General features: G+C 38.4%; 1 protein-coding gene across 1 annotated transcript; it reads left to right on the forward strand.

The window, feature by feature from the left end:
- The first annotated feature begins 441 nt into the window (after positions 1 to 441).
- plcb2 (phospholipase C, beta 2) lies at positions 442 to 19,368 on the forward strand. Its single transcript, XM_008399467.2, has 32 exons — positions 442 to 653; positions 824 to 901; positions 1,670 to 1,738; positions 2,638 to 2,778; positions 3,339 to 3,418; positions 3,554 to 3,607; positions 3,696 to 3,771; positions 3,900 to 4,000; positions 4,156 to 4,316; positions 4,399 to 4,545; positions 4,729 to 4,886; positions 5,915 to 5,997; positions 6,149 to 6,233; positions 6,485 to 6,719; positions 6,808 to 6,893; positions 6,960 to 7,056; positions 7,156 to 7,240; positions 7,365 to 7,489; positions 7,680 to 7,831; positions 8,157 to 8,321; positions 8,398 to 8,497; positions 8,588 to 8,692; positions 9,600 to 9,664; positions 9,777 to 9,867; positions 9,949 to 10,386; positions 10,571 to 10,754; positions 11,182 to 11,323; positions 13,583 to 13,647; positions 14,087 to 14,140; positions 14,328 to 14,385; positions 15,774 to 15,857; positions 18,172 to 19,368. Exons 1-32 carry the CDS (start codon positions 570 to 572, stop codon positions 18,340 to 18,342), a joined length of 3,819 nt encoding a protein of 1,272 aa, XP_008397689.2. The 5' UTR covers positions 442 to 569; the 3' UTR covers positions 18,343 to 19,368.
- Positions 19,369 to 19,784: the final 416 nt, after the last annotated feature.

Genomic DNA, 19,784 nt, shown 5'->3' on the forward strand with positions numbered 1-19,784 from the left:
GAGGTTCAAAATTGGGCTGTGGTAATATTCACTGAACTGACTGGACTTCTGCTCAAGCTGTGCCATCTCCTAGCTGAGCTACTGTAGTTTTTATGTTATGGGTCTAGTTATGAAGATTCCTCATAACTAGACCCATGGTTCAGTAATAACATTTTGTGAAGACTAGTCTCTCTTGACTGTTCAAACTATTTGATCATTATATATTGGATTTGAAGATTCTGGTACCACTCTAAACTAAAACTGTCAATATTTGTGTTGTTGCATTAAAAAGATACTTTCTAATGTGAGACAAATATTATGTTTAATCACTTGTTAACCACACCTTTTTGTTGGAATATAAGTCACTAAATCACAGAATGTTTGACTTCACCTTTCGCTTTGCTATGGGTCTTCCCTGACTTCATTTGCAATGCATATTGACTTAGGGTGCGTCCTGACTCTAGTCAGATGGGATGAACTCCAGCTTAGTGCATCTTTTGGATTCAGATGGAATGAAAAGCTAGTAAGAGGGTATAAGGATGGTGGATATTCAGTTTTTATTTAAGCTTTAATTGGGCAGGAGGGACAGAATGAATAAGAAAAGATACTTCCTTGACCCTCCAGCGGTCAAAGACTATCTGATGAAAGGAGAACGGTTTACCAAGTGGTCAGAGGTGAGTGAACATTTTGGTAAGGAAGGAAACTGGTTTTCATCTAAAAATCAGTTCATCACTTAACTCAAAGTCTGGTACACCTCAGGTGAAAGTGTACTGCAACAAGTGGATTGTTTAAAATCAATACACATTTAATTTGTGTGAAAGCCAATTCCCTCCTCTCTTCCAAGGACACAACAAAGACTGTTCCCGTCACCATGAAGATGGATCAGAAAGGTTTTTATGTCTACTGGACAAACCAAAGCAAGGTAATCAATTTTTCAGCGACTGAAACGGCAACCAAGATTCAGTCATTGAGCCAGTGAGATTAGTGTTATAGAAAAGACTATTAGTGCAATCCAAATGATAGCATCTTAAAAAAAAAACCTTTCAGCTTAATTGCACAGTATTTGTTTACTCTCTTTGTATCCGAACTATAAAGTTGGCAAGCTGCGATTGCAACCAGCTCACAGCTGGATCGCAGTGTTCAGAAAGCTGAGAATTATTTTAAAATGTGACCTTCATGTAGGTGGATTTTGTTGTAGAGCTGATGCATTGGATTGTATTAGACAGAGTATCTGCTCACATTTAAAAGGCAGGTGAGTGAGTCCCAGATTCAGACTGTGAGTAAAATTCATGTGATTCCGATCTGTGAAGACTGTGGGATAACTCACAGCTCCTTTGGCCTCCTTCCCTCCTAGGCAGCTATTGATTAGTGCTGACGTGCGGTTGGACTGTGATCTTTCTCATTTTTTTTAGATTGTCAGTCTTCCAGTGCCCTGCTCCCCCTCATTAAGGTCACCACATTAAGAAAAAAAAAAACCTGTGAGGCTTTAATATATAGCTCAAGTGTCTGGGCTGCAACAGAATAACAGCATGGTGTTGCATATTACTTTAAGAAAGCATAGACAGATTATATTCCTACAGGTGAAGTAAATCCCATAGATTTTGTTGTAGTGTGTAAATCTGTATTTGGCCCAGTGCTGATACGAAGAGTTTGCTGCAAGATACAGTATGTCTCCGACTCTTGTTTCTAGGAAACAACGTTCCTGGACGTTGCCACAATCAGGGACACAAGGACAGGAAAATATGCAAAACTTCCCAAAGTAAGTATTGCTTAATTACTTTATTAAAGTATTTAATAATCTGCAGTTTCTTTGCAATTTAGTCAAATGAAAGTTGTTTCTTTTATGGGAATCTCTGCATGCATGCAAATACGGTGTTGAGCCCTTAGTTTGCCCATTAATTTGAGAAACATATTTGCATTGCAAAAAAACAGCAGGGGACAAACGCACGAGGCTTTCTGCCCAACTCCAGATGAAACACACTGAGGCACCGGTGCACAAAGAGACATAAGCACACTTTGACTAACTCATGATCCATGTCCTCTGGGATTGGGCTTGTTTTTCTTTTTCCTTTTTTGAGCTGAAAGCTGCCAGTTAGTTGCGGTTCATTTCTAGTCTTCGAAGGCCCCCACTGAGTTGCAACATGCAGCCGTTCATCGTCATGCCTCACTGAGAGGGAAATGTGTTTCCCCGGAGAGCTGAGAGAGCTGCATAATTTCAGTGAGGGTGCAGCTGGAAGTACATCTTCCGATATGGCCCCTGAGGAGCATTTGGGAAGCTGCTTCAAGGCTGACGTCATTTCTGCATCACTGAGAGGAACCAAAGTGATTGATTGTGGAGAGGCCTTGGAAGGTCCCATCTAAAACATGGAATTGCTTTTTCCTGTGTGTTGTGTCTCTCTGTGTGTGCTTGTGCGCGTGTGTGTATGTGTGTGTGCTTGTAAGGATTTCAAAGTGCCTGTGCATGAGTTTGCATATTCTGGTCACCACATTTGTTTGCAAAGGTGAATCCTCCAGATATCCACTGTGTGCAGATTCAAAATGGTCATTATTTACATGGGTAAAAATAACCTAACTTGTAATTCAAGCTCAATAAATAACTAACTACATAAGTAAAATTAAGACCAATCAAATTTCAATGGTACTTTTGTCTTTTCACAGCATCCAAAAGTCCGGAATGTCTTCAACCTGGACTTCCCCGACAGCAACCACCTTGCCAAAACACTGACCATCGTCTCAGGCCCAGACATGGTGAATCTGACCTATCACAACTTCTTTGCCTCAAAAGAAAAAGTGACTCAGGTAAAAATAAACCCCTGCACGAGTCTTTCTGTCGCTTGTTCCCTGAAATGGCTTAAACACAGACGGAAGCCGTCTGCCATTATGCAATAATCCGCTGCTTCCCCTTTAATAAGACACTCACAGCTTCCTTTTTAGCTTTATTAGACTTTATGGCGCCATCATTTATATTTAATCAGCTGAAATAAAATTACAAATTTTCTTCATTCAAAGACAACGTTTACCATAATGTCCTGAACTGCTGCCATGTTCACACCATCTAGTGGTGAAAGTGTGCATTTTTATAATCTTGCATACACTAATTGCGATGCCTTGCAAAAGTATTCACACCCAATAACATTTTCACATTTTGTCATGTCACAAACATACACTTCAATGCATTTCATTGCTTCTCTATGACATGCCAACGCAAGACTGCTAATGCATTACTTGGAAGTAGAAGGCAAATGTAAAAAAAACCCAAAAACATCAACAGGCACTGATAGTCTTGCAAAGCACTCTAAATCTCTTCTCTCAATTACTTTGAATATAATTCAACATTCTGTGTATTTTTCTGTTCTAAGAACTGGGCAGATGACATTCTTGCAATAGCATACAATGCTGCAAGAGCTAATGCATGCAGACAAGTTTTCCTGGAGAAAATGTAAGTGCACTTACATCTACACAATGGTGTAGAACAATGGTGTAGATGTAAATAAAAATAGCCACAGCATAAGGCTGAGCTCTATCTTTACTTGCACTTTGAATTCTAATGAAAATCTCATGGAATTAATTTCAGATACATCCGCATTTCTCTTCAGACCAACAAGGACGGCAAAATCCCAGTGAAGAAGTAAGTTATAGAACAACTGTCTCACAGTTTGCACTGTGTGTAAGCATGTGTATAGTCTTGCCTAATATATTGGTTGTGGTTCCCAAAGCATCTACAAAATGTTCCCTGCTGATAAGAAGAGGGTTGAAAGTGCTTTAGCTTCAGCTCACCTCCCCAAAGGAAAGGTTGGAAAGCAAAAAATACCTTGCTTTTTATTTTTAAATCCATCCCTAGTTTGTCTATGCCCAACTCTTTTTTTAAGTTTTTTTTTTGTTTTTAACAAGATGTGATATGAAAATCTAATTTGTTTCAGTATGACACCATCAAGCCTGATGTATTCACTGAAGCTGCCTTCAAGACCTTCCTGACAAATCTCTGTCCTAGACCAGAAATCTTTGAGATCTTCACTTCATAGTAGGTCATGTCATTGTTTTTTGAAGAAAAGAGATTCAATTATTCTGGTCTGGCTTTTGGCTTTTCTCAACGTTGTCCGGCCTAACAACTTGGGGGATAGTGGACTGTGAAAAGGTTGAGCACCATGAGGTTCATTGTTTCACTCTGCACTCCAGCTCCACCAAACCTACCATGACGAAGGAAAATTTCACCAAGTTCCTGAATGAAAAGCAGCGGGACTCTCGGTACAATGAGGAACTGTTTCCACGCCTGCGGCAAGACCAGATCAAAGCCTTGATTGACAAGTATGAACCCATCACCACCAACTCCAACAGAGGTGAAAACTCACAGAAGTTCAACTTCTTGCTTCATTGATACTTTTGAACTTTTGCTGTAATTGTTTTTCTATCAATCTGCAGGTCTGATCTCTCCAGAAGGTTTTCTGTTCTTCCTGATGGGTCCAGAGACGTCAGTAGTCATGCAGGACAAGCTGGCCAAGTGTCAGGACATGACCCAACCGATACCCCACTACTTCATCAAGTCCTCTCACAACACATACCTAACAGGTCAAACACTGACCTGACTTCAGCCCTAAAATCATTGAAGCAAATCTTTCATTCTACTACTTGGTCCTCGTATTGTTTCCATTAACAGATACTTCCCCCCGAACCCCCTCAAGTTCCATTTAAACCCTAAACAAGTGAATGCATTTGCAAACCTTAACATATGTTTTTCCTCTCCCTGCTTAGCTGGTCAGTTCTCTGGCGTATCGTCTCCAGAGATGTACCGTCAGTGCCTGCTGTCTGGATGCAGATGTCTGGAGCTGGACTGCTGGAAAGGAAAGCCTCCTGATGAAGAGCCCATCATCACCCATGGCTTCACCATGTGCACCGAGATCCTTTTTAAGGTAGTTTCAGATGTTATTAGCAATATTTGGGGGGGGATCATCTTTGCACTAAACAACATGAATTCTCAGAAATGTGCAACAAAAAACAATATTCTCTTAAAACACATAAGAAGTTTTAAGTCATTAATCCATGCTGACTCGCTTGTTTAAAATAAGCTAAACTGCAGAAAGCCTTTCGGAGTTCACAGTAAAAGACAAACACATAAAGGAAGGCAGGCGTTATCCTCTTACACTCAACAATTCCTTTTATGGACAGCTGCAGGGACCGAGGGGCCCAAGTGTGGCTTGGTTTAATTTATTTAAGTCTGAGAGTGGTGCTCAGCATTGAAATTACTTCAGCATTCATTGTGTTTCTGAAGATTTTGAGATAACTGTTAGACAAACTGAGGTTCATGCTATTTGGAAAGTTGTTTAGTGTTTTATTTTAAAACATGAGGCTTGTAATACTGACTTTATGCTTTTACATAAATCAAGAGCAATACATAATACAACAACAAAGTTGCAATTTGTTACTTCCATGGAGATAATAAATACGTTTTAGAGACATAATAATAAGTTCTGAAAAGATCCGGATAGTCATCTTGATCTTTCCAGTACTGTAAATTCTGGAATCTGCACAGTAATTTTGAGATAATAACCTTAAAAAAATATATAGAAATACTTAGAAAGGGACAAGTAACCACAAGGAGATAGCCAGAAATTTCTTCACTGTGACCTTTAAGATCCAGGAAAATAATCTGTAACTCATTGGAAAGTAACTTGACCATACATTTTCAGAAAGTAACCCATAAATTCCAGGAAGGTAACTTGGAACTTTTGTGTAAATTATGCTACAAAATGAGAAAAAGTAAGCTCAACGCTGAAGGAATATGAATTAGACTTTCTGGAAATCACCAGAAAATAGGCAATAAATTCTAGATAAGTTCTGGGAAAGCAAAGAATAATTTCAACGAAAGTGTTGAGTCGAACAACAACACTTTTGACAAATACATACATCGATATATACTTATACTTTGTGTCATCAACAGGATGTGATAGAAGCCATTGCTGAGAGTGCATTCAAGACCTCAAAATATCCTGTCGTTCTCTCATTTGAGAACCACGTTGACTCGTAAGCTTTCTTTAAGAAGATCTTTCTTATTGTTTACATGATCTAATAATTTGCTTTTTTTTAAAAAAAATATGTACATATTTATAGAACATAGTAACAACATATTTGGACCTTATAAACAAATTTATGTGTTTTTCTGGCTTGTTTTTAGGGTGAAACAGCAGGAGAAAATGGCGAACTACTGCAAAACCCTGTTTGGTGATGCTCTGCTGTCAGAGTCTCTGGAAAAATACCCTGTAAGCTTTTTCCTGAAATATAGATTTATGTCAAATACTAGATCAAGTTGTGATCTACTCTCTAAGAAATTGTTAAACAAACCCTCTTTGATACATTAGATGCAATAATGTGCTATTATACAGAAACTCTGTGTAATTGACAAAATAATATCAGTGTAATTTGTGTAATTATCTTGAAAAAAACAAACATTTTAATATTTCAACTTGAAAAGTTTACTTGAAGTTGTCTACTCCCTATGTCTTGTATCAAGCTGAAGCCAGGCCAGCAGATCCCAAGCCCATCTGAACTCATGGGCAAGATCCTCATCAAGAACAAAAAGGGGAGCCATGAGAAACCAGCCCAGGCTAAGAAAACCAGCGCAGCCGCCACAGACCAGACTGCTGCTGCCGTCACCGAACAGACGGCTGCAGCCGAACCCACCCAGGATCCAAACGCCTCCTCCCAGGATGCAAGCAACCCAGCAGCTCCCACCCTGGAAAATCAAGGTCCACTCTAAAAATCCAGTGTAACAGAACACTGAAATACAGTCCAGGTTCATATGCTTACAATGTATTGATAATTGTGTGCTGGAAGCTGAGGGAGAGGCTGCTACAGAAGACAACGAGGAGCAAGAAGATACTGAAGAACAGGATGAGGAGAAAATGAAGACATCAGATGAGGTAAAATACTACATTTCTCCTTGAAGGGTCCAAACATCAGTTAACTTCCTGTCAACTCCCCAACAGGGCACGGCTGGACAGGAAGTGACTGCCTATGAGGCGATGTCATCCATAGTCAACTACATCCAACCCAACAAGTTCATCTCTTTTGAAAATGCCAAAAGTATAACATCAGCTCATATGACATTAATGCATTTTTTTCAGTTCTTTTAAAGATCCAAAAGTCAGACTTTTTTTTCTCCTTTTTTATTTTTTTCTTCAGAGAAAAACAAGAGCTATGTCATATCATCTTTTGTGGAAACCAAAGGCGAGGCAATGATTTCCAAGACTGCTGTTGAATTTGTCGAGTATCCTTAAAAAAAACTCCTGCACCTAAATAAATCAGGAAGAAAAACAAACAAAAAAACAGGTTAATAAAAATAGAATGAATTAAGAAACTTGAAAATGTACTTCCTAAACCTTATTTTATAGATACAACAAGAGACAGATGAGCAGAATTTACCCCAAAGGAACAAGAATGGATTCTTCCAACTACAGCCCTCAGCCTTTTTGGAACGTAGGCTGTCAAATGGTGGCCCTCAACTATCAAACAATGGGTAGATTTAAATTGATTTTCCACCTTACTGATAAACTCAGATTTTCATTTGTTCACCACTGGAGGTCAGTGGTGTACCTCTCTGAGCCACACTGACCTCTGCTGCTATCAGCATCCCCAGTGCGGCTCACTGTTGCTCCTGAAACTGAAGCGAGGTGGCGTAATTGGGTCTTGCTTCTGTGTATTTTCAGATTTCCCCATGCAGCTGAACATGGCCTTGTTTGAATTCAATGGCAGAACGGGTTACCTCCTCAAACACGACGTGATGCGCCGCAGTGACAAAAAGTTTGACCCTTTCTGTGACAGGATTGACACAGTCGTGGCAAGCACATTAACCATAAAGGCAGGTTCAAAGCTTCTTATCATATTTCTCTTTATGCGTTGCCGGGTTGTTTTCTGTGTGCTCTAATTTGAGCACCAAAAATTAGCCTCTATAGTTCTGGGAAGAGTGCTCATGATTTGTTTGGTTTCAGAATACAATGTCTGCTTCCAGCTGTGACGGATTATTGTTTTCCTGGTATTTTATCAGACCCTGCATGACAGAAAACCTCACCTCTATTTATATCCACTCGCTCATCAGCATGCATGGGCACAGCATCAATCATCAATCCCATAATAATTCAGTTCGTACCTGTGCTTTATCGAATCTCATGCACCTGTTCCAACAGATCTATTCAGGACAGTTTCTTTCTGAAAAGAGTGTGAAAACCGGGGTTGAAGTGGAAGTGATTGGGTTGCCAGGTGACCCCAAGAAGAAATACCGCACCAAGTGGTCCACCACGCCCAACGCCATTAACCCGGTGTGGAATGAGGAGCCTTTTGTTTTTGAGAAGGTAGGAACAGTCAGATGGCTCCAAAGAGTAAAACATGCAGCTCAGCTCTCAGACTGAATATGTGTGTTATTTATAGATCTTGCTTCCAGAAATGGCTTCTTTAAGAATTGTTGTTCATGAAGAGAATGGGAAATTTGTGGGACACAGAATAATCCCCATCGATGCCATCCAGTCAGGTCAGTGGACATGAGCTGCTGAGGATGCTCTCAGTTCAAAAGGGGTTGCTGTGTTTTTAAAAATCACAGTTTTTAATTTGTCCCCTGCAGGCTTCCATCACATCTGCCTGCGCAGTGAGAGCAACATGCCTCTCACTCTGCCTGCTCTCTTTGTGTACATAGAGGTCAAGGACTATATCCCCGCTGCCTTTGCAGGTGCTTGGCTTTTTGTTCTGTTTCCAAATTAGAAGGTTAAAATCTGCCATCAAGGTAACTGCCAACAAGGGGAAACACAATAGAGAATGTTGCATGTCAAAAAACTGTAATATCATAGAAAATGTTTTTTTTTCTTTTAAATAATTATTTAGGCCTGTATATTTTTCATATTCAGAGTAATATATCTGTAGCATACATTTTGTGGTAATTTTTATTATCGTAGCTTCTAAAAAAATTAAACACAAAACGTTTTTCTAAAAAATGCTAAATACAGAATTACGTCGTTATAGGAATGTTGTGGTCCATACAATGATATGAAATATTACTAGCAGACAATCTGTAACACTCTGCACAAGAAGGGTCAGCACTAAAAGGTCATTGCTAAAGGTGAAAAGAAAATGTGCATTTTATTTGGAACTCAGGATCCCAGAGTCTAGAAAAAGTGCCGAGGTTCAGTGCAAAGTTTTCATTGTCAGTGATGACTTGGGAACTCATGTTAGAGACTTGGAAAGCTATGAAAATGCTGATTTCATTTTCCAGTAGTCCTTGGAGCTGGCAAACACATGCTAAAAATACCAACCCCCACTTTAATCACCATAATTAATTGCCAATCTTAGCACCATAGAGAATCAAAAGGGTTATATTGAAAGTGGGATACTTCCTTAGCCCTTCCACGGAGACACAGGCTGATCATTTACATGCCAACTTGTGATGATGCAGGAACCTTTGCAAAAGAATCTCTAACAAAGCATTTAATGCATATAACAATAAGCTAACATATATCAAAGCCTCTTTTTTATCTATATAATATATGTTTCACTATTTAAACATTTTGATTACATTCTTAATCACTGGGATAAGCCATATCCCAGTGAATAAGAACATTAGTGTTTCACTCCTTCCTCAGATTTCACAGAAGACTTATTTAACCCAACAAAGGGTGCAGACAAGACCTCAAAGACCCCTAAAACGGTAAAATGATCTTATTTGATTTACCATGAAAACATCTAATAGCAGTGATTCTGTTCCTGGAAGATGACAACCTCTGCTGGGTTGTTCCTGTTCTGTTTTCTAACCCCTGCAGTCATCATCCGACTACATCTCTCCCTATGAGTTGCCTCTTGCGGATCAACCCCCTGCAGGAAAGGCAAAGGAAAATGAGGCCCCTGCTGAAGGTAATAACCTCTGATTTTGACCATTCTATGACTCTCCTATCAGGTATCACTTCCTGATTTATGATTCTTTTACTTTTTCAGAAAAGGCTGCATCCGAACCTAAACCAACCACCGATGAAAGTACCAGTCAGTCCCAGTCTCCTTCTGAAACCGGTGCAGAAGAAACTAAAGAACAGACTGAGCAGCCTCAAACCCCTGATGCAGCTCCTGCTAAAGATGATGACCCAGATGCAGGAAATCTTGAATCTCAATCTCCTCCTGAAGTTCTTGCAGCCACTGAGGTGGTTGAAGCTGAGAAAGAAGTGGACCCAAAGTCAGTGGCAACTCCTGAAGCCAAAGAGGAACAAGGCACCGATCCTGATGCAAACCCTAAGAATGACGATAAAGAAGATTCGGAGGCAGCTGCACCCGCTTCTGGAGAAGACGCTCCTGCAGAGGACGCATCTGTGTCCCTGTCCAGCTTGCCGTCAGAATCGGCAGGATCAAGTGACTCATCTCAGTCGCCCGCTAGTAGTGAAGGTAACGATAAAGTGTTTTATGTGCTGCATCCATCACATGTTCCCTCCTCTGGCCACGCTGTTAATAAATCTTTCGGAAAGACAAAATATCAATCAATCTTGAAAGTATTTTGTTGATTACATTTTATTATGCTCCAACAAGATGGGAGATTCCTGCGACTTTTCGCTGTCTCATTCTGTTGCAGAGCCTTGCACCGTGACTGTCGAGCAGCTCACACAACACAAGAACTATCTGAAGGTCATCAAGCGTCAGGAAAAGGAGATGAAAGACGCCGAAAAGAAATATCAGAAAAAAGCAGAAGATCTGATCCAGAAATACTCCGACTCTTTCAAGGCTATCAAGAAGAAGGGTTCACTGAAGAAGAAAGAGTATGTGGATATTTTTGGGTTTTTAAAAAAATGAAAAACAGTAGAATGTTTGACAAAAGCAGTTGTTGATGATGCCTATGTGTTCAGGGGTCGATTGGTTCACTAATTTGTGTTGTCCAGGCACCAAAAACTGTTCTCCTTTTTGCAAAGCAGCGCTGAATATTGAAGCATATTTGCACTGACCCACTAAGGAAGTTGTTACTGTTGTTTTTGTTTTTTGGCAGGGTCATTAGCAAGATTATTTTTGGATGTATGCATAATGTTCTGCAACTTGCATCATTTCCTAGCTGAATATTAAATGATGCATAATATCACCAAATGAGTTTTGCCTGCAGTACTTTTTACGCACAAAGAGTCAGCCTTCGGAAGCTGTACTGTTATTAACCCTTTCTTCACAAATATGCTTTGCTTTGTTGTGTTCCACCAGGGGAGGAGACAACTCTTCTGACAACAGTGTGAAAAAAGAACGCGTTCAGGAGCAGAAGGACAAAATGCAGTCCGAGCTACAAGCTCTGTGGACGGAACAGTGTGATCAGACGAAGAAAAAGAAAGAGCAGTGTGCTACTGAGGCAAGTCAAACACAGTTCATACCATCCTCTGCAAAAGTAGTCATGTGTATTATCATTATCTATTATTTATTTGGAATGGACAATGACAAATCGATGTATAACTGGGAGGTGGAAAAAGATGCATACATTTATAAATCGTTTTTCTCAATTTTGACAATTATCCACTACTTGTTAGTCCAAAGCACACTATCGTAATAAAGTACATCGAGATTTGTGATTGTAATGTGAAAAATTTTGGAACAGGTCAAGGGTGTGAAAACCTTAATAAGGGACTGTAGTTTGAGAATCACATTTAAAATGAGCAAACAATGTCAAATAACAGTCTGAGGCACATGCAAGCTTCAAAAGTCTTTTTTTAGCTATTGTTTTATCTCCTGCTTCTACAAGAGCATGCGCAGGCAGCAGAGGGATTTCTGTAAGCCAAGATGGACAACAAGCTTTTATTTATATGGCATCAGAAAGGCTCTGGAAGTGCTTTTAAGGTGACTCACTCTGTACCAAACCGAGCACTCTGAGACAGTGTTTTTTTTAAACAGAAGCACATTTTAGCAAGTGACGAACATGAGGACTCATGAGATATAAGCACAGAGAAGAATAAAAAAACGACATTAGTACTAGAAGACCAACCAGAAAATCTCAATTCATGCTCAACAGTTAGTAGATAAAGATAGCTACTCCATTGTGAACACATCAAACGTTTCTGATGTCGTCATGAATAAATACATAGTAAAAAAAAACCCCAGTAATGATATATAAGCAAAGTTATATCAAATTTCCATGCTAGAAAAAAAGCATGCTAAAATGGCAGCAGCTCTTAGTTAAATTGATAATAATATGTAGTGTATTGACACTACGCAACAGTTTGATGCCCTTTTAATTGATTTTTTGAGGTAGTGGACTCATAAACCATTTATTGATGATGCATAGCTTAGAGTTTAACAAGTATTTGATTGACAGAACACAACTTCTAAATACCTCAAAGTCAGTAAAGGTGTGCCTCAAGGTTCAGAACCAGAACCACTTCATTTTATTCTCTTTTTAATACTAATATTCTCCAAAGTTTTATTTTTATTCTGATGACACCCAGAAGTATTGCAAATCCCCACCCCATGACAAGAACTCACCCAATTATGGTTTTAACACAGTTTATCAAAAGTTGTGATCTGAAACTTTCAATAAATACAAACTGTTTTTCAAACTCTAAGCATATATTGCAATTCTCCCTCAATCCTTGTTTCAAAAGATTCAAATTAGGTTTTGTGTCACGCTATAGACACTTGAGCATTTTAGCTGATGATTCTCTCTTTTTTACCCAACATGCTTATCCGCTGGTCAAAAGGCCAAAATCAAAGCGAGGTTTTCATTTCAGGGTAAAACTTGTCTTTCATTCGAAATTCAAAAAGATTGATTGCTACAACCTTTCTATGAGTCATGGACATTTTGGATCTGGATGCTTCATTTCAGTGTCTGTGTGCTCTTAGCTCTGCATCACGCTGTTTTGAGGCTCATTGCTAATTTTACCTCATTAACCCTTGTTCATTATATCAGTGGATGGTGATTGAAAGCAAAATCTCCTTTTCGAGAAATAATTACATATCATCCTGAAATGAATTATTAAATGGAAGATATTCTAAGGTTCTTCCAGCATTTCTTTGATTTCATTCAAACTGAAGTCAGCCTGATATAGCCATGCAAAGTAGTATTACTTTGTTGTTCAGCTTTGTGCTTCTTTATTTGTCCCTGAAAGCTTGAAGCGGTCCATTAGCTATTTTACGCCATAGTCATAAGTGGGTTAGTTTTGCTCTATTAAATTATATCAAGACATCTGAACCAATTATTCTGTTATTCTATTATTATAGGGAGGACCTTAAAATTAGACTCTGAAAAAGAAAATCTGAATATGTTTCTAATAAAGCTCCTCTCATGTCTAACAACCACTCACTCATTTCTCCACCGTCTTTATTTAACTTGGTGTGAATTCGTCTTTGGCCTGCAGTAGCTAATTTTACCTCTCTTTGTTGTGCTTCTGGGATCAAGAGAAAAGGTGTTAAAAAAAACTTTTGTTATGCATCAGGCTAAGGATCTTTTTGCAAATTGTCAGTGCACAGTGGCCATTAAAATTCTAATAACTCTGCCGAAGTTCATTTTTCATAAATCACCAATTTAAATATCAGAACTTTGTTATTTAAAGCCACTTATGTCTCATTTAGGCCTACATACTGACTAAGACTGTACCACTTCTTTGTTCTGCTGCAACAGAGACTTGCTAAGCTTTTGGAGATGGCCATGGAGAGACACACCGTTGAGCTGAAGACCCTGGAGAGGTACGGTCACACATGCAAACACAACTGTGACATGATGCACACATCAAGAAGGCTTTGCTGAGTCCCTCTGAGTCTAATCCTTATCCTGAGGCTTCAGTGCTACTCTGACTGTGTGCATGTGTCATCTGAGGTGAAAAACTTGACATTTGGCAAAGAGGATACATCGAATGCTGAATGAATCACCTCAGCAGGCGGGTCTTCCAATGTCCTTGGCTGGCTTATGGTGTTAGGTGTGTGTTGTCCAAAGTCCCCAGTGGGCAGATGGTTAGTTCAGGACAGTTATAATCCAACAGGTGTTTAAACAACAACGGGGAAGCAAAAGCAACTCTGATAAGGTCACACCAGAAACAGTTAAACCTGCAACTTTTGCTTAAAGATTGATTGTTCAGAAAGCAATTTTTTTTTACGTTCTTTATGTTCTTTTTCTTTTTATCCGTAGTGAAGCCAAAGAAAAGAAGAAAGCTCTGAAATGTTCCTCCACAGAGAAGTCAAAGTAAGTTCATGGTCTTAATTGCTTTTTCTTTTTCTTCATAGTTTATTAGTTTTGCTATGTGAAAAGGAAAAGAAATGAGAACTTAAGCAATAAAAAACAACTAACTCCTAGAAACTGGATTGTTTATAAAAAGTGCAGTTTCTTTTTTTATTGTGAAAGGAATCTCTTTTAATTTATCCTCATTTAGGCTGAAAAGGGCCATGAGCACGGAGATGCTGGACGAGACCAGTCAGTCTGATGCTGCTGTAAGTAATCAGCTGTAGTTTTAATAGTTTTACTGTAATATGTACACTAATCTGCCAGTTTATTAGGAACATCATGCTAGTACTGCATTTGACATCCTTTTACCTTCACAAATGACCTTATTTTGTTGTGGAATATATTCAACCAGGTGTTAAATATATATATGGACCAAAATTCTTCAAGATTTTGGTCCATGTTGACGTGATGATTTCACATTGTTGATGCAGATTTTCTTGACTGCACATTCATAATGTAAATCTAAAAGGTGCTCCATAATGAGGCAGTGGTGGTTACAGATGCTTAATCTGTATTAAATGCCCAAAGGGGGCAAAGAAAACAAGCCCTACAGCATTACACCACCATCGCTGTACTTTTTCTAATTTTCCCAATTTGGGACAAACCTTTTGGTTTACTACACCTTTGGTAAGGTTGCAGCACTCCAGTCTAAGACCTTATTTGATGTTTAGACTATTAAACATCTAAAATAAATATTTTTCTGCTGCATTTATTCTGGTGCATTGAACAGATTATTATTTTCAAATGTGTGACTATGAAGTGCTTGCATATTTGAATCAAACATGGAAGAATTTTTACCCGAGGCATGTTAGAACAAACATGTTCACATCCCGTACACCCACATGTTGCTTTCAGGAACACATGCACACATTTCTGACCCGTAAGTACTCCCACACATGAAAGAATCTGTGTATCTTGTCAACCCACAGTAAGATCTTAGTCTCTAGCGTGCTGACAGACTCTTTTCACCTTTTGAATACAGTGCAGCAGACCCCAACCATAGGCCAGGCTTGCCCATTACTCAGAAGCTGCTCAGAAGGAACAAGTTAATGCATGTGTGGTCGATGAGTCACTCAGCTCTGCTCTTGTTCCTCTATCAGCTCATCAGGATTTAGATCTGATGCATCTGGGTTAATGACCAGGTCCTTTTACTGGGCTATGCAACAATTGACTCAATCTGCAGAGCAAAAGAAAACCCTCGCTCACCCTCCCACACCTTCTGGTCGCATTGCAGTTCAAGCTGATCAACATAATCAGGATTTATCCATTAATTACCGCGACTATTTACATCGCTATCGCTCGTCTAATCAGAAGTGGCACAGTATTGAGTGCTGGAGTGCAAGGGCTGAGTAATCTTACTGAGCAGGACCGAACCGGCGACTTAACTGCATCGATCCTCTCTCTCAGGTTGCATCCCATGGGCATGTGTACATACGCTCTCAGGAAGAAACATGAGCAGATAAACTACTTACAGACAAAACAACTAATCTGTACATCCCTCGCACTACATACACAGACATACTCAAACCTGCAGTTCATGCAGTGTGGAAACCACAAATCAATGGAAGATGTTTTGTGCTTTGCTGTGTTACAGTCTGCAGACTTCAGCCCACAACAAGAGGCTTTGATGAAGAAACAAGCTGCTACCCTGGAGGAAGTCAAGGGAATGACTAATCAGGTACACACACTGACATCAAGAAGCTCAGAATTTTTCACAGAACAATGAAACTGAACAAGAGACGACTACTTCCTTTCAGAAAAGTATTCGTGCCTCGTTAAGTTTTTACACATTTTATCACGCTACAAGCACAAGCTTCTATTTTATTAGATTTTTATGTTCTAGAACAACACCTATAATATGAATTGGAAAGAAGAAACTGAAGAAAGAGACCAAAGAACAGACTGAAATATTTGCTCATTCTTACTGAGAAAATACTCCAAACTCAGTCGCATTGGATAGATACTGTCAGTGGACATCAACTGACTGTTCATGTGACAGGATTTGTGTTGAGTTTAGGTTTGGACTAACATGGTATTATAAATATACTGTGATCTAATCTCTGGTTGTGTGTTTTGGGTTGCTCACCTGGGAAAAGAACCTCCACTCCAGGCTCAAATCTGTTTAATGTAAAAACTGACAGCCCCCTTAAGTTAAATTTGAATTATTTTAATGACTTAATGATATGCCGTAATGAATCTTTTACACAGAGCTTAAATTCTGAAGTTTTTAATGTTGTTTTAATAGTTGTAAATTCTCCTGACTATTTCTAAGCTCATTAGCACTGATTTAACTCAGATTGTGTCTTGGCATTATTTAGTTTTCGTTTCAAATTAATTATTTTTTTTTTTACAGTGTTGTAGCCTAGGGTTCTAAAAAAAACTTGCATTACCTCTGATTTTATGACAAATACCTCAGATTTTAATTGCCTTTTATTTAGACCTCACAATAATTTCTTATTTTGTGTTGATAAAAATCCTCATAAAATGGAGTGGTGTCTGTGGTTGCTGTGGGAACACACAGAAATACTCAAGAGGTATGAATACTTTTTCAATACTTTCAGGTGACTTCTGAAGGAAATTGTCTGCAGTTAATTTTATTTAGGGGTATCAGTGTATAGGGACCCCATACATGTGCAACCCCACTACTTAGATATCTATTTCTTAAAAAACAAATAATCCATGTAGCTCACTGTATTTCATTATTTCCTAAAGTTCACCCACAGTTTAAACACCTACCATGAATTATGTGCTTTTACTGACGGATTCCAATGGTTCTTTAATAGATCCCTAATTATTAGTAATCTCTATTTAGTGCTTCTAGTGAATGTGTCAGTGTGACACATCCAGAATAAGTGACAAAATAGAAGCAGCTGAACAAGCTCCCACAGCTGCAAATGATGTCAAACCTCTTCTTGTTGCAAAGGTTCCCTTTGAATCAGAGGAATTTTGGCAGCTAATGTTGAGAAAAGAGGTGGGATATTTTTTAGACATTGACGCGTAAAGGCCAGATGGACGGTGGGTCTCAACTAATACTGATGTTATGAGAAGCGGTGGGTGGAAGTGAAAGTGCAAATAAACAAAGGGAGGAATAGGGAGCACTCAATGAGAGTTTATCCTTTTATTACAGCTGGTTAATTTTTCATTTTAATGGAGTCAAAATTCTTTATAAAATCAGTTCCTGATATGTTTTTTATTACCATTATCAATGCTAGAAGAGGATTGTAGCAACTTGATTTAAAAATGTCTCAGAAGAATTTGAGACATTCCACTGTAGAGAGAATAGCCGATATGTCCCGGTCTCACAATGCAAACAAATAAGGTAATGCTAAAAGAAGTCTAGAATAACTCTGAAATGTCATTACAGAACCTATGGCAAACTTTTGCTTCTGTTTATATGGAAATGCATCCCTCAAAGAATAAGTAATAAATGAAGCTTAAATTTCATGGGCGACATACAAAGAGCAAAAGCAAGCAGGCAAAAATAAAGTTTGCCAGAGTGAATATTGTTAAAGGCCAAGACTTTTGCAATATTGTTGTTTGGACAGATAACCTTGAAGTGTGGTTATCTAGACATCATAACATTAACAGAGCATCATGCCAACTGTGAAGCACAGTGTTGGAAGGGTCATGGTTAAGGCTTGATTTTCTGCAGCAGGGTCAGGTCAGCTCACCCACATACGAATCCCATGATGTATCAGAGGCTGCTTGAAGAAAATGTGAAAACACCTGGCGAAAAAAACAAAGCTTATCTGCTAAATAAAGGACAGTCTGGTTGATTTTTTTTTTTTTAAGAACTGATTTAAAACATCCACGTTGGCTCCTCTCAGGCTAACTTTAGTTCCCCACTTTAAATTTACACTGACTGAAGAGACAAAGATCATTTGTTTCTGCAGGTATATTTTCCCGGTTAAAAAATGTTCTGCACATCCTCATGTCTTGAACTATTCTTTTAATGCAATTTGATAATCACTGTTTGGTGAATGTGTTTGCAGCTAATCCAGGAGGCTCTGAAAGAGCATGCTCAGAAAACGAGGTCCGTGTCTGCAGAGGTGAGGAATGCTGTCAACGTCTGCGTTGGGGCACACTTCCCAGAATACGTCGATGAAGACGGAGACAAAAAGCCTCCGTGTGAGAGCTTCTATGGAAATGTCTTTGTAGGCTAGATGCACTTTGCGACCATTCATCTCTCTGCTTTTTGCCACTTATGTTATCGGCTTGTTATGTAACCTAAAACTGGAACATTGCTATAAAGTAGACGATGATTGTTAGCCAAGCTCAGAGTGAAGTTAAGATATTAGATGTGATATTTGTAGCAGGAGTATCTTTTAGGAAGTTAAGAGGCAGTAATGTCCTCTTGTCTGTATTTTATGCCAGGGGTAGATGGTTTTGAATTTCTTTCTTTCTTTTAACTTTAGAGATTACAGTGAAAGATATGCTTCAATAAAAAAAAAACCAAAGGGCTGCAATTTCAGTCTATTTTCAACAAGGAAATGTAGCATTTAAAGTAGTTTAGAACTGTCTTCAGGTTGAGTGCCTTCCTTTGTCATTGTTGATTTTAATGTGTGATTTTATTTACTGCTGGAACATTATAGACAGTTTTAAAGGAGGAATCTCCCATAAAACCTTTACATTTGCTTGTGCAAACACCAACACGTCGGAGGTTCACTTCACATATTTTATAATTGTGGTTCGCAGCAGAGTTTTTAATTATTTATGCTAACTAGTTAGAAAAGAAAGTTTATGAAAAAGTGTAAAATGCTATCAAAAAAGAAGGTCTTTATCCATTTTAAATGAAAACAGTTCAATATTTAAGTTACCAGTTAGCAGTTTTTCTTTCAATTTATTTGTTTGAGGATTTAAGTATTTGGAGAACTTGTAAGTAAGATGAAATATTTGGCACCTGACTAAAAAAATAATTTATTGGCTATATCATCTTCTAATTGATGTACAATGTTGTAAATTCTTTTATTTTATTGGCGCTAAGGCGGCATGTGCAAATGTGACAAAGTTAAGCAGAAATGAATTCATCATTTTAAAAGTAACTTTTGCACCATGTGGCACAAATAAGACCAATTTCTGTTTTTTGAACGTTTCCTGATTTACTTTGCAATGACTCTCGGTGATTATATAGCTGCAATAAATTTTACTTTTCCTGCTCTCTGAATTAATAAACATACATTTTCACTCAGTGCATTTTCTTTTGTGTTTTATTTGCACATATTAAATTCAAAGAAATATACACAGTGTACTAATTATCAAAACGAGCGGGTTCGAATCTGGTTTGGAAATAACCAGAATGAAATTTTAGATAGCACAGACGACAGTAATGAGGTAATGCCAGACACATCCAGAATACAGATCACTGATAAAATCCTTACATCAGTGCTGCATACTACATAATAATGTCCAAATCTAGCTCAAAACGGGGGAATATTTTTTTTTTTTTACCAGACCAGAAAAATCATAAACTATTACAATGCCAAAAGTTTAGCTTTTTAGATTTCACTTTTTAAACATTTATCTTTGAGTAAAATTAAATTATCCCTCTGAAATAATGCTTTTATTCGCATAAAATTATGCTTTAAATAACAACAGAAAAACACTT

The sequence above is a fragment of the Poecilia reticulata genome, chromosome 22 (assembly GCF_904066995.2).
Source record: "Poecilia reticulata chromosome 22, P_reticulata-male-v2, whole genome shotgun sequence".
Lineage (NCBI taxonomy): Eukaryota > Metazoa > Chordata > Actinopteri > Cyprinodontiformes > Poeciliidae > Poecilia > Poecilia reticulata.